The sequence below is a fragment of the Sarcophilus harrisii genome, chromosome 1 (assembly GCF_902635505.1).
Source record: "Sarcophilus harrisii chromosome 1, mSarHar1.11, whole genome shotgun sequence".
Classification (NCBI taxonomy): domain Eukaryota; kingdom Metazoa; phylum Chordata; class Mammalia; order Dasyuromorphia; family Dasyuridae; genus Sarcophilus; species Sarcophilus harrisii.
The window spans coordinates 500,009,448-500,021,724 of record NC_045426.1 but is presented as its reverse complement, the minus strand read 5'-3'; the positions used below and the strand labels follow the sequence as shown (position 1 = coordinate 500,021,724).

General features: G+C 34.0%; 1 protein-coding gene across 20 annotated transcripts in view; it reads left to right on the top strand.

The window, feature by feature from the left end:
• EPB41L3 (erythrocyte membrane protein band 4.1 like 3) overlaps window positions 1-12,277 on the top strand; it is a 220,782-nt gene that overhangs the window by 59,279 nt on the left and 149,226 nt on the right. For all 20 annotated transcript variants that reach the window (XM_031946598.1, XM_031946599.1, XM_031946607.1 and 17 more), the window contains exon 2: window positions 1,546-1,748. In XM_031946598.1, the coding sequence (XP_031802458.1) occupies window positions 1,557-1,748 (192 nt within the window). In that variant the 5' untranslated portion in view covers window positions 1,546-1,556. The remainder of the gene's footprint in view (window positions 1-1,545; window positions 1,749-12,277) is intronic.

Below are 12,277 nucleotides of genomic sequence, written 5' to 3'. Positions count from 1 at the left end.
AAAGAGAAGACTTAAGAAAATATGATTGTTGCTATCAAGTATTTAAAAGGAAATTCACCTGAAAGATGAATTAGATTTGTTATGTATGTGTTTGATCTTAAAAAGACAAATTTGTTTGATATAAGAAAGGATTTTTGGGGTATATTTAGATCAATTCTAAAGTAGAATGAACCACCTAAAAAAGTAGATTTCCCTCTCATTGGAGGTGTTCTTGTATAGTCTGGATACCTACTTGTTGGGAATATCATAATGGGGATTCCTTTTGGGGATAAGCCAGACTACAATTATGTATAATTATTTCAATTCTGAAATCCATTTGTTGGTCTCTAGCTTAATTCACTGCTTAATCTATTTTTGGCATATGTTATAAACTTTTTGTGTCATAGTTTCATTTGACAATCTGGTACAGCCCATGGATTCCTTCTTTAAACAATATTTTAAAATTCATTAAATGAAATATACAAGATTTCAAAATAAACTATTTACATAGAAATATAATTATCAAAATAATTTCTAAAAGTTAAGGACCCAGATTAGCTATCCCTATCTTACGGCATAGAAGATACTTTGGAATAGAACCAATAGTTCTGTGGGTGGCTAAATGGTACACTAGAGTACCTGTCTGGGGTCAGAAAGACCCATTTTTCCGAGTTCAAATCCAGCTTCACACACTAGCCATGTGGCATTGGACACATCACTTATCCCTGTCTGCCTCAGTTCATCATCTGCAAAATGAGCTGGAGAAGGAAATGACAAATTACTCTAGCATCTCTACCAAGCAAACTCCAAATGGGGAGACAGTCATAAGTTAAAGAATTTAACAACTATAACTATGTACCATTCCCATTGGAGGTATGAAGAAGGCAGATGTACAATAAATAGTTTGAGAACCAATTGAACAAGAATAGGAAGCTATGCCAGACTAGTTTTCATCCAAGAGCCAGCTTTTAACTCCTGTTATGCTTCAAGAAGGACAAATCAAAATTGATCAATCAAAAAGAAGTTTGGAGACATTAAGAACTTTCCTATTTTTCTGTTCTCCTCATTCCTTCTATGAAGTATCATGTCAGGGAAAAAAGAAAGGGAATAGCATATTGGTACTTCATAGGCAATGATTGATTTGGCTGATGTGTTGATTGGTTTAAAGGAAGTAGAGCCTATACTTTAATTGTTTAATTATTATGATTAGTTACTTTAATTTTAAGCTTTCACTATTTTATGGCAAAAAAAGTTAGTAAAGAATAAAACTCATAATCATCTTCATCAGTCTGTAGTTTTTCCCTGTAGGTTCATTTTAATCTTAAAATTTCCATGACTCACAATCCTTAGGTTGTAAATGAGTATAATACATTTAATAAATTTGATCAGTTTATTGTTAAGCTATATAAACAGAACTGTATGTTAAATATTTTAAGTATTTCTTTGTTTTTTTTCTTTGATTATTTCTTTTTTCCTATCTAATACAACATCCTATCTTCATGCTTTTTCTATTGTAGTGAAGAAAAAATTGTACTTAGTAGTTGGGTCCTTTTCCCTTTATTGCAGAACAATCAATCATGACTACGGAATCTGGATCTGATTCTGAATCAAAACAGGACCAAGAGCCAGAGCATCAAGAAGCCTCTGGACAGCAGGGACAAGCTGGGGCTCAACAGCAGCCACCGGAGCAGCCACTCAGGGAGGAACATCAGCAGGCGTTGGAGCAGTTCTCTGCAGCAGCAGCACATAGCACTCCAGTAAAAAAAGAGGTCAGTCTCAGTTCACTAAACATCAATTCCTCAAAAGTTTCTTATTTTTTGTTAGCCATATCTCCATACTGCATCTTCTAGCTACTCAACAAATATAGAGAGGTTGTTGTTGAATTGGTCGTCTCTGCTCCATTAAAAAACATCAATTAAGAATATATATTGTGCTTCTATTCTGTATTTCATAAAATACTTGATAAAAATTAGAAACTATGAGAGACCAAAGTCCATTCTCTTCATATCTCTAGCTGGCAAAAATAAATAAATAAATAAATAATCCTATTTTAAAAAGCCTTTAAAAATTAGACTTTGCAAACTTTCTTCTTTATTTTTTCTATCATTTAACAAGAACCCGTATTAAAAACCTGAACTGGTGATTCTTGTATGTGTATCTTTTGACAGGAACCCCCTATTGTATAAGTTATCAGGTTATACCAAATACTACAAAAATGGGATTAAGATTTTTTTCTTTTCCTCTGCCAGGTATAGCATTTAAGAATTTGTCTTTTGTATATCATATTATTATTGTTGCATTTGAGTACTTTTTTTGGTGATCATTGTTTGAGCATCATAAATTATAAAGGAGTAAATGAGTAAATATTTCTTAAGCATTTATTTTATGGATGCCAAGAATTGAGCTAAGCATAGGATATTCAAAAACAAAAGCAAAGAGCTTGATATCGAGGAACTTACATTTTTACAGGAAGGAATAACACAAATAGAGGAATGGTGGCTAGGGCAGAGTATCATGGTTGAGAGAATTATATGAATGGGGAACAGAACCATAAGGGAGAGTAGATTGATATATCATTTCCAGGAGCAGTGGCAGTATTGATAATGGTTCTAGAAATAGAAAACTTAATGGGGGGAAGGATTGGATGTAATGATAAGTAAAAAGATGGCTGCTAAATATTGTCATTTAGTTGGTAAACATTTAAGTACCTACTGTGTGCCAAGTACTGGGCTAAGCACTGCATATACAAAAAGAGTTTGCAAAAGACCGCTTCTATATTCAGGGAAATAGTTATCTAATGGAGGAGACTAGCAAATTAAATATGTATAAATAAACTAAGTAAAGGAAGGTAGGAAATAGGGAAAGTTCTAGAATTAAGAGAGATTGGAGACTGCTTCCTGAAAATGGGAGAATTATAGACAGTCAGGTAAGACTGTATCCAGAATGATGGAGAACCTTTCAGGTCTTAGGGACTATCAGAGAGTAAGGTATGTAGTAAAAGATGGAGTGTTGTGTGGGACAGTCAGGATGCCAGTGACAATGGATTGAAGACTATGTGGCAGAGAGTAGGCTATAAGATGACTGGAAATGTAGGTTGGGGCTAAGTTATAAGAAGCTTTGAATACCAAATAGAGGATTTGGATTTGATCCTGGATACACACACACACACACACACACACACACACACACACGGAATCACTTTATTGAGTAGGGGTATATGAGGGACATGGTTGTCCCTGTACTTTATGAAAATTATTTTAGTGTCTGAATAGAGCATGAATTATAGTGGGGAGAGACTTGATCTAGCAGCAAACTATTGCAATAGTCTAGGAGTAAGGTGATTAGGCTGGTGTCAGAGACAAGAAGGGAGCATATTTGAGAGATGTTATAGAGATTTTGATAACAGATTCTTTCAGAATTTTTTAATATAACAAATTTGAGTAATGTGAATTTACTTTAAGGGAGAATTATATATGTGTATACATCTATGCACACATATATTTCATGTGTTTGTGTGTGTGTGTATGTGTATAGGCCTAGAAATTTTCTATTTTATATCCTATCTCTTTCATAAGTGAGAGCAGAACAATTAATTTTTTCATTTATGTGTTATGGGGAAAGGCCTATTTCAATATGTATCCAAGTATGGATTTAGTAGCTCTAGCTCTATAATCCTATCATAGTTTCATTTCCTTTCCTTTTAAATAATAAAACATTACTGTGAGGGCATAATTCCTTTGGAAATTTATATTTGGGCAACTGTAATGAAATTTTAACCACTTATTCAGCAAGACTTTATTAAGTACCTACTCTATACCCCACAGTAGGATTTGAAGAATATAAAATCTTGTTCTTTAGAAACTGATTTTTTTTTATTAATTAGGGAAAAATAACCTTTCTATGTATAGTTATTTCATGGGAACAATAATAACTGTGGAAGGGGGGTGCATAGAATATGGAAGTGCCTTATGTAAGGGGTAATAAACATTTGGACCGACCTTTGAAGGGAACTGGGCAATCTAAGAAACAAAAGTGAAGGAGTACCTTCCAGACATGAGAGGCAGCCTGTGCAACAGCAGAGGTGTCAAATGAAATGCTGAGTGGAAGGAAACACAAGTAGGGCAGTTTGACTGTAGTATAAAGTACACGAAGAAGAAGAATATATAATAAGCTTGGAAAGGTCAGCTGGAATCATTGGGAAGAGCTTTAAAAGCTAAAAAGATAAGTTGGCTTTCTATCCAAAAGTTGGTAGCCATTGGAGTTTCTGGAATAAGAGAATGACAGTTAGGCCTATACTTTATCAGATGAATTGGAGATATGAAGAGTAGAGGCAGAGAGGCAAATGAAGATCTATTGCAATAACACAGGTTGTATAGTAGGTGATAGATAAGTTCTGACATAGGGATAGGGGCCACAAGTGGAAATAAAGGGATAAATGTGAGAGATATTGTAAAGATAGAACTGACAAGCTTTGAGTACTGGTTTGATAAAGTGGCTGAAGGAGAGAGAAGAGTTGTTGATCAATAACAAGACTGTGAGCTCGAATGATTAGAAAGATGATGCTTTGTCACCGGGAGAAGTTGGGAGGAGATAATAAGACTTGTTTTTAGACTTGTTGAGTTTGAGATATTTATGGCAGTCTAAAATGTCCATTAGACAGCTGGGAATGTGGGACTAGGACACAGGAAAAATGTGAGTGCTGGATATATGGATCTGGGAGTAATTTATATAGAAATAATAATGGCATCCATGGGAGTTGATGAGATTACCATGAGAGAAGAGTATGGAGACAAAGGAAGGAAGAGTCCCAGACAGAACCTTGGAGGTTAGGAGATAGGGTATGGATGTTGGCCTAGTAAGCGAGACAAAAGAAGCAGAGATACAGATAGGACGAGAATTAAAAGAAATCAGTGTTATAAGAATCAGAATATTCATGGGAATATTCATGAGGAGAGTGCAGAGAAGATGATGAGTTATACCAATGTTTTGAATATGTTTAAATAGTGTTTTACTTGCCAAATGAGTTCTTAAAACAGTTTTGACTTAAAGCCTTCATAATGGAATGCTATGGGCGATTGAGACAATCACGTGATGGTGATGGTGTTGGTGTTGTAAGTTTAGAAAGAACTTTGGCAAAAAACTTCAATACAATTAACATTGTTACTAAGCTTATACAAGAGTTCATGTATGTATTACTTCAGAATGGAGAGATTGTATCACTGAGACGCTCTCAAAGTCACAGCACAAGAGGGTAAGATTAAGCTGAGCTAAAAATAAATATGAGAAGCCAACTGTGAGAATTCATATTCTGTCTAATATTAACAGCAACACATCTGGGAGGAACTGTGCAACCATCTTCTTGTAATGTTTGGAATTGGTAAAATGTTTTTAGAGAATCCCCATCATGACTTGAATACACTAAAGATTAAAGAGCAGTTAGTGTAGAAGTTTACCATAGATTTATGTCAGCATCCTACATTCCTTTTAATTCTTAGAATTGGGTTAAATCTTCATGTTGTTCTTTCATCTAAATAGAGCAAGATTAGTCCTTTGCTTCCCACATGCCTTTTCATTGTATCTACCACCTTTTTGGTTGCATATTCCCAGTGATTTGATCTTAGATGTAAAAAGCTTATTACCACTATCTTTTCTCAAAGACTTTTTTGTTCAGCCCTAATTCTGCCTTGAGCAGCGTGAAACCAATTTGATTTGATTCACTAAGGATTTAAGTGAATACAATAAGTATTCACTAAGGTATACTATGTATTCAACACAGGACTAGGCAATGGGAATACACAAAAAAAAAATGAAAAATTCCTTCCCTCAGAGAATTTACCTTGCATTAGGATGGAAACAGCCTGTACATAGATATGTCAATACAAAATATTTTGCACCAGGATTTGGAAGAAGGATCAGAGATAGCTGAGATAATTAGGAAAATCCTGCTGTAGCAGGTGGCACCTGATCTGATTTAATGCTAATTTTATTTCATTATGTTTTTCCCCTATAGCTGTGATTTCATGGTTAGTGGAAACTGCTGGTAAGGAACTTTTCTGCAGTCAGAGATCAGAAACTTCTCTGTGATATTTTAGTAGTACTAATGAAGGTTCCTAATCTTCCACGCAGCCAATTCTTTGTCCGCTACACCAGACTCAATAACAGCTGACATTTATATAGCATTTTAAGATTCACAAATAATTTCATAAATATTATGTAATTTTCATCTTTATGATAACTATGCGAAAGGTTCTATAAATAGTTATTTCTGTTTTACACATGAGGAAATTGAGTCTCTGAGAGGCTAAGTGACTTATCCATATCAGTGGTGACATTTCAATAGAGGTCTTTACTGATTTGATGTTGCTTTTTTGGCAGTCTCTTGTTCTTGGGATTGTTTTGACCCCTTGACACATCAACCTTTTTCATATGCGCTTTTGTTACTGCCATCTATTTCCAACAGATTTATGTCATATCCAATTGTCATTTGACTCTTCCTTTCTGCATAAAACTACCATTGTGGGTCCTGATCATTTGCCACTTGTAGGCTCAGTTTTTCAGTGGAGGATAATCAGTCAACAGTAACTGAGCAAACATTGTGGTTCCTTATCTCCAACATACAACATGCAATTTATAAAATGTTGCATATCCTTTCCACATGCCTTGGTACTTACAAGAGTTACTGCTAGGTCTCAGTATCTGCTAATATGAACACCTGTGTTTTAAACAACAACAACAACAAATAGACCCTAGATCAGCCTCCAAATGTAATTTTCCTGTTGAATTATTGTAACAAAGGTTATAATACTATATTTATGTATTTGATTTCCTCTTCATTAAGGAGATTTAAAATTCTCTGAAGACAGGATAATGTCTTTTTTTTTTTTTTTTAATTTAATAGCCTTTTATTTACAGGATATATACATGGGTAACTTTACAGCATTAACAATTGCCAAACCTCTTGTTCCAATTTTTCACCTCTTTACCCCCCCCACCCCCTCCCCTAAATGGCAGGATGACCAGTAGATGTTAAATATATTAAAATATAACTTAGATACATAATAAGTATACATGACCAAAACATTATTTTGCTGTACAAAAAGAATCAGACTCTGAATTATTGTACAATTAGCTTGTGAAGGAAATCAAAAATGCAGGTGTGCATAAATATAGGGATTGGGAATTCAATGTAATGGTTTTTAGTCATCTCCCAGAGTTCTTTTTCTGGGTATAGCTGGTTCAGTTCATTACTGCTCCATTAGAAATGATTTGGTTGATCTTGTTGCTGAGGATGGCCTGATCCATCAGAACTGGTCATCATCTAGTATTGTTGTTGAAGTATATAATGATCTCCTGGTCCTGCTCATTTCACTCAGCATCAGTTCGTGTAAGTCTCTCCAGGCCTTTCTGAAATCATCGACAGGATAATGTCTTATCTAAAAGTAATCTTACTGATATTAAATGGATTTTGATGTTCATTTCATTCATTTATTTGCTCATTCCTCTATTGTTGAACCCTTAAGTTGTTAATATTTTTTGCTAGTTTCTTTGTGATTATATATTATGTTTTTATAAAAGTCTTTGAATGACAAATCAGTATTTGTTTTGACAGTAACTTTTAAGGTATATTCCTAAAACTTAAATTTATGAATTAAAAAGCAGGAAATTTTTGTAACTTATTGTATTCTATTCTCTAAAAAGGTTATATCTTCCACACAAAGTCAGTTCATATGCTTCTGCATATAACAAGAATTTAATAGTTTTCTAATTGAAATGTAGTAACTTTTTTTTTTTTGGCATTCAATTGAATTGTTAGGCATGAAGAGGATAAAGATTTATGTGTGGGTTCAGAGAAATGAGAAAACTAAATAAAACCTCCCTTCAATTTCTTGTAATCATAACTTTGAAATGAAAAATAAAACCAAATGTTTATAGAAAATGAGCTATGTACCTTAGAAAAGATAACAGTAAAAGTACTTTTTCATTCTCAAGTCATAGAAGCTATCCTTTTATATTGGCTTTATAGAAGCCAATTTGCATTGACTGCTCCTTGTTGAAGCTCAATTGGCCTATTGTGACAAGAAGTAGGTGCCATTCCTATAAAAGGGAAACAACTCAATGTTAATGCTAACTACAAAGTGTGGAAGAACAGGTATTCTCATTAATTATTTGTTGAGTTACAAACTTATGCAATCTTTTTGGAGAGCAATACATAATAGGTTAAAAAATAATCATATCCCTTGAGTCATTAATAGCAATGTTTAGAATAGATCCTAAAGTGTAAAAACAGAAAAATGAACTTTCTATTCAAAGATCCTTTTTTGAAAAAATGTATGTATTTATTTTAAAATTAAATGCAAAAATTTTTAAATTAAATCCAAAAATTAAAAAGAAACAAAATAGAAAATGAAAGACAGAAAAAGAAACAAGAAAAAATTGTCATGTGCCCAGCAGAATATCAGGGAGAATTCAAAATATGTAACAATAAATTTCCATTTCCAGAAAGCATATATAATAGTAGAAGATAATGTATTCAGAATTGTCCATTTTTCTTGCTTATAAAAAGATTTTCTTTTGTTCCCCGCTGTGTACTTTGTACTTTATTCTTTTTTCCCCCTTTCTTCTCCCCAAGGAGGCTCCAGTTAAGCATAGGTGTATATGTATGTGTGTGTTGTTTGTATGTGTGTGTGTGTGTATACATGGATATAATACATCTAAAATGATATTAATATGGGTGACATAGTATAGATTTCTCTCTTGAATAAATCTTTTTAAAATTTGACTTTGAGATCAATGATTATTACCTCAATTTTTTCCCCTAATACATTCTACTCCTGTTCATTGTTGTGTTTGTGAGTATCTCTTATTTTCTGTCCCTACTTTACTTCTACCAGTTCACTTGCCTTGCTATTACTTAGCCTCCTTGCCACTCCCTCCCTTATTGTCTTCCCTCACCCTTTCCCTCCTTTATTCCATTCCCATTAATTTACATACTCCACCTTATCCTATTCCCTCCCTCCTAATTTCTATATAGATTTTGGAGGGTGATAGATTCTTTATGTTGTGCATGTGTGTGCATATTGTTGCCTGTTTAATCTATTCCCCATATCCCCATGAAAAAAGGTTTCAGCTTTGTTTGAGACGAAATACTGAAAATCTGACAGTTCATTGAATGTCCTTCTCTCTCCCCCCCCCCCCATTCACTATTACACTCAATTTTGCTGGATATATTATTTTCAGCTGTAACCTAGTACTTTTCATTCTTGATATATAGCATTCTAGCACCTGTGGTCTTTAATAATAGCCAATGATAAATCCTGTACAAATCTAATTATAGCTCCAGCATATTTGAATTCCTTTTTGTGCTTTGTTGTTATTGTTGTTTGTAAATTTCCTCTTTGATCTGGAAGTTTTGAAATTTAGTAATGGTGTTTTTATGTTTTCCTTGTAGGGTCTCTTTGAGGTGGTAATTGGTGGATTTTTCCTATTTCTACTTTTCTTGTTCTATCAGTTCAAGACAATTTTCTTGAATTATTCTTGTATTATTGTATCATGGTTCTTTTTTTGGTCATAGCTTTCAGTTAGTCTAATTATTCATAAGAAGTTTCTCTTCTTGATTAGTTCTCCAGATCTGTTGTCTTTCTCATAAGATGTTTCACCTTTCATTTTATTTTTTTATATTATTTTTCAGTGTCATAACTTTACTGGCTCACTTTGCCTAATTCTAATTTTCAAAGAGTTATTTTCTGCTTTAAGACTGCATCTTCTTTTCTAATCAGTTGACTTTGTTTTTAAAATTACTTATTTTTCTTGGATTCTTTCTTTATTTGTTTGTTTGTTATTGAGCTTCTTTTTAGTTTTTCCTCAGTATCTCTCATTTGATTTTAAAAGACTTTTTGAATTCTTCTATGAATTCTTTTGGGGCAGGTAACCATTTAATGATACTTACTTGGATAGGAGAGACTTTTTTAACTTAAGTATCCTCCTCTGAAGATGAACTCCAGTCTCCCCTATTCCCATAGTAACTTTGGTTGAATTCTTTCTCCTTTGTCTTCTTATTTAAAAAAATAAACATTTATTAGTGTAGTCACCTCTTGTTCCAGGGTGAGAAGAATGGTATCTCTGGCTTCACTTTAATTCTCCCTTTGGCCTTGAACCCCAAACCCAAGAACTTCACCCTTTAAGTGCCCACAGCCAGCAGCATCCCTGCCCCGCTGCTTCTGCATTCATTGTCTGTGCTGGTTCTTGCCAGATTCAACTCACTAGCACAACTGGGTTTGGTGTTATCAGCACAGGTTTCCTCAATCTTCTTGGACCCAGATCCCTGACTCCCCATGCTATCTGGGGGGTAAAAGTTCCTGTGGCTTGGGCTGAGACTTCTTTTGAACCCAGTTAGCCTCTTGATTCTTCACTTGCTGTTTCAGTGAAACTAGCCTAGAAGTGTTTACACTTCACAGAACCTCTGTCCTGGATTAGTCTTTTGTTGTTCTTTCGTTCTTGGAGGCCCTCTGTTCTATTCCGTCTTTTTTGTTTTTCATGGGTCCATAATTGCCCTAAGACACAATTTTGTCTTGTTTGTGGGGAAAAATCTGGAGAACCTGGAATTATCTCTAGTCCTCTGCCTTCTTCCCAGAATTCTCCTCTTATTCAGAGATCCTTATACCAGCATTATATGTAATCACAAAAAAAAAAACAAAAAATGTAAAAACTTAACTGTCGAACAACAGACAAATGATCAAGTAAATCAAGGTGTGTTAAAAATGGAATGGAATGTTATAATCCACTTAAGACAGATAAAATTTTTTAATAATAGCTTTTTATTTTTAAAATACATGCCAAGGTCATTTTCAACATTCTCCCTTGTAAAACCTTGCATTCCAAATTTATCTCCCTCTCTTTCCCTAGACCACAAGTAATCCAATATATGTTAAACATGTTTTTTTAAACATATTTTCACATTTGCCTCACTATGAAAAAATCAAAAGTGTCATTCATTTTAATTTCTATTCCTATTACTTCCCGTCCAAAGTGTCAATTGACCATTTGTGCTTCAGATAACGCTAGAAGTCTGCTGTATTCCATGTAGGGTGACTCAGTCTTGGAACTTAAAGGTATCTTAAAAATAATATTCTCATGGAAGTACATTTATTTAGGCAGTAAAGATATAAAACTTCAGATTTGTTGTCATGAAGGGATAAAGTTTAAAGGGAGAATTTAAACCAGCTTATTATTTGTGACTGACTTGCCATGTGTATTCTTATAGATATCATTGTAGAAAAAATTCCAAGATTCCCAGACTTCTTAAACTATCTCAAGGCCAAAATAAAGCTCACATTTTTATGATCTTATGGAGTTTCTATTTTAATGTTCAGGAGCCAGAATATTTATAGTGAGACATTTGGACAGAACAGAGAGACACAGATTCTTTAGGTGGGGACAACCCTCTAGCTAAACATTCTTGTGAGGTAAATGATGTGCCATTTTCTTTTCTCCTCACCAGCTCAGAAAATTGCTTCCTTATTTTTCTTAAAAACCCCTGAGGATTTCTACTTGGACAAAATAACAAATGAAATGATGATGTTAATAGTCTGTTCAATTGGAGTAGTACAAGACAGAAGATTCTTTTGAACAGGAGAGAGAGAGAGAAAGGCTAAGTGTTGACACTGAGACATAAATCTTTTTTGTTGTTATGTTAGACCCTAAGAGAAACTTAAGTATAGGAGCAATAAATGGCCACTCAAGTGACTTGCATTTAGAGACATTTTAATTTAACAGGATGTTGGAAGACCATTGAAAAAGGGTTTCCTTAATACTGAAGAGAATCATACAGAATTTGAGATGTCCCTCTTTTTCTTTGCTGTAAAATTTTGGCATGTATATACTAGAAGAACTGGCATGAATTATTGGCCTCTATTATGGTAGCTTGGTGGAGTGGTGTTTTGAAATACAAGGAATAGAAAGAAGGCATTTTTGAGAGAGATGCATTGACTCTATTAGGGACTTAAAGGATTTCTAGGGGATTTAAAGGAGAATATTGTTGCCATAGGACTTCCTGTGCCCTGTTGAATCTAGTCTGGACTGGTCTATTTCTATTTGAAAGCAGATTAAAGCTTTGGAACAGATAGGATCCATTCTCATGCTGGCTCATTGTAGTGAAGGGAAGCAGACTTGGGGGATTAATTTGTGATGAATTTCAGTGATGCTTAGTATATTGAATTAATTTTGAGTCAGACATTTTTTATGCTGGTAAAATTACAGAAAAGATGGTTTTGCAGTTTTATTTTCCTTCTTTTTTTGCAAG